The sequence below is a fragment of the Zingiber officinale genome, chromosome 5B (assembly GCF_018446385.1).
Source record: "Zingiber officinale cultivar Zhangliang chromosome 5B, Zo_v1.1, whole genome shotgun sequence".
Classification (NCBI taxonomy): Eukaryota; Viridiplantae; Streptophyta; class Magnoliopsida; order Zingiberales; family Zingiberaceae; genus Zingiber; species Zingiber officinale.
The window spans coordinates 74,046,311-74,049,241 of NC_055995.1; the positions used below are offsets into that span (position 1 = coordinate 74,046,311).

The 2,931-nt window shown below is 47.5% G+C and overlaps 1 protein-coding gene and 1 pseudogene across 1 annotated transcript; one reads left to right on the forward strand and one right to left on the reverse strand.

The window, feature by feature from the left end:
- Nucleotides 1-504: 504 nt before the first annotated feature.
- Nucleotides 505-576, reverse strand: LOC121988148 (annotated as a pseudogene).
- Nucleotides 577-1,164: 588 nt separating this feature from the next.
- LOC121986737 lies at nt 1,165-2,244 on the forward strand. Its single transcript, XM_042540680.1, has 2 exons — nt 1,165-1,900; nt 1,967-2,244. The coding sequence occupies exons 1-2, from the start codon at nt 1,165-1,167 to the stop codon at nt 2,242-2,244; spliced, it is 1,014 nt and encodes a 337-aa protein (XP_042396614.1).
- The last annotated feature ends 687 nt before the right edge of the window (nt 2,245-2,931 follow it).

Consider the following 2,931-nt stretch of genomic DNA (forward strand, 5'->3'; position numbering starts at 1 on the left):
CAGGGCAGCTGCTACCATTTGATCCAAAGATTGACAGGACCTTTCTGAGGAGAAGGAATTTACAGAAAGCTTTCCAAGCAGTAAAAGAACCCTCAGGAATGGCCGATAAACTGCTGAAAGATTATGCGGCACCATATGCACGAGGGGTCCAAACCAGTATCACCCGACCACCCATCGATGTTGACAACTTTGAGATCAAGCTCGCAGTAATCCACGTGGTCCAGGGAAATCAATTCAGAGGGGGGCCACACGAAGACCCGAATCATCATCTAGAGCTGTTTTATGAAATTTGTGGCACAATGAAGGTGAATGAGGTTCCTCCAGAATTGGTGAGACTGCTTCTTTTCGGATTCTCTCTGAAAGACAGGGCCAAGCAGTGGCTAAATTCTTTACCAGCAGATAGCATATCGTCTTGGGAGTAATGTGAGTAGAAATTCTTAGACAAGTTCTACCCCCAAGCAAGACTGCCCACATGAGGAACCTGATAGCCAGTTTCAAGCAGATAGACTCAAAATCCCTATTTGAAGCTTGGGACCGGTTCAAGAGCATGCAGAGACAGTGCCCCCATCATGGCCTTGAGAAGTGGCTGGTTCTACACACCTTCTATAATGGAATAAATTATCATGCGAAGGTGTCATTGGACTCTGTAGCAGGAGGAGCACTGATGAACAAAAGCCTTGATGAAGCTGAAGAGATAATAGAAAATGTGGCACTAAACCACCATCAGTGGGCATCTGAAAGATCTAGCGGTGCTTTCTCAGGAAATCAGATGAAGGCGTCAGGAAAATTCGAGGTGGATGCATTCACACTCATGTCTACGAAGTTGGACGCCCTGACTAAGAAATTCGAAGCCATGGGTAGCAACACAGCTAATGCAATATTCTGTGCTTGCGACATCTGTGGAAGTGTGGACCACGCCAGGATACTTGCCCCCTGGGACCAATGCAGGCACAGATAAACCAACTTGAGCAATGCGATGCAATAACGGGCTACAATTAGAGGCAAAATAATCTGTACTCCAACACATACAATCCTGGATGGAGGAACCACTCCAACTTTTCATACCGAAATAATCAGGACCAGGGGTCGGCACCTCAGACCTACCAACATGGACAGCAGGCTCATCAACAGTAGCAACCTATACAACTATCTAGGATTGAAAAGATGCTTGAGGAAGCTCTCTCGGAGCAAAAGGAGATGAGGAGCGAGATCAAGCAACTGACTCAGAGGCTGGAGAACTCAGAAAAACACCAGAAGATGCGAGACAACCAGATAGCCCAGATAGCTCAGTCTGTCTCAAGAGCACAGGGTACATTCCTAGGGAAACCGGATTTAAATCCGATGGAACATTGCAATCGCATTGAGCTGCGGAGCGGACGTACTGTGGGAAACCCTCAAATCATCACTCAGATAGAGGTTGACTTAGAAAAGAAACTCACTCTCCTAATGCCCAATCAGACTCAAAACAGGGATAGAGAAGAGGGTACTAAAAAGATTAGAGAAGCTTGTCAGACTATCCCACAGAATCAGATGATCTCGTTTCCTCAGAAGCTTATAACATCCCAAAAGGATGAAGAATTTCACCGGTTTTTGAAAAAGGTTAAAGAGATTTGCGTTGAGGTACCATTGTTAGATGCGCTGCACCAAATGCCGAAGTTCGCAAAATTTTTAAAGGGAATCTTATCCAATAGAAGGCAAAAAGGTGACTTCGAGACCATAGCATTGACAGAGGGCTGCAATGCTCTTTTCATGGCGAATTCCCCACCGAAACTTCAGGATCCAGGAAGTTTCTCCATACCGTGCAAAATTAGCTCTGAACTCATACCGAGAGCCTTCTGTGATTTGGGAGCTAGTGTCAGCCTACTCCCATACTCTCTGTGCAAGAAATTGGGACTTCAGAGTATTAAACTGACTACTATGACACTACAGTTTGTTGATCATTCATGTAGATACCCAATGGGTATAGTGGAAGACGTGCCAGTAGAAGTGGGGGGTTGTGTCATCCCCACGGACTTCATCATTATGGATATGAAGGAGGACCCCAAAATCCTGATCATTCTTGGAAGACCATTCCTCACCACGGCAGGAGCCCTCATCGACGTGAAGAATCACAAGCTATCATTGGAGATCGGTAAAGAAAGAATTGAATTTGATTTGTCCAACCCTTCTAACTGCGTCTCCTTTTCCCAGGGAAATCCTAGCAGGATAGATGCACGCAGTGTCGAGGAGCGCACCTTTCGATAAAATTCCCCTCCCGCGGACGACAAGAAGTATATATGTCATGTGCGAGCAAAGCTAAAGGCGCAGACTGGAACACTAACCCTAGGCGGAGAGTCGTGCCTCCATGGGTTTAACCCGCACTGACCGGAATGAGGTCAAGCTAAAGACCTAAAACAAGCGCTTCTTGGGAGGCAACCCAAGGGTTTTCCTTTTTCATTTTAGTTGATCATTCTGTTATGTGTTTTGTTTCTTTGATAAATTTAGTCAAGTGTTTTATTTTTGATTGTTTCTTTTCAGGATGCGCATGGCCTCCACGAGCTGGTTGTGAGCAGTTCATGGACGTGGAGGCATCGGAGGAGCCGAAACAAAGAAACACGAGTCATCTCGAACTAAAAGGAGGTGGTCGTGCAACCTTGCACGGTCATGTGAGCCAACAGAGGAGCAAAAGCCACATGTCGTGCCACTCGGCACGGCCGTGTGGCCTGGGCCGAGAGGAAAAAGGGGTTGGTCGTGCCATCAGGCACGGTCGTGCGGAGAAACCTGAGGTGAAGGAGGTCTGGGCCGTGCCACTCGGCACGACCGTGTGCCCACAACCGAGAGGAGAAAGGAGGAGGTAATGCAGAACCCGGTCTAACCCGGCCGTGTCTATAAGACACGGTCGTGCCCCACCCCGTGTGGCACCGCCTACCTCCTCCAAGAAACCCTAGCCTC

Bases quoted from the DNA above. Each gene is read 5' to 3' on its own strand.
- LOC121986737 (XM_042540680.1), top strand. From the start codon at position 1,165: ATGCTTGAGGAAGCTCTCTCGGAGCAAAAGGAGATGAGGAGCGAGATC. The intron at 1,901-1,966 runs GTATTAAACTGA...CAATGGGTATAG, and splicing joins CAAGAAATTGGGACTTCAGA to TGGAAGACGTGCCAGTAGAA.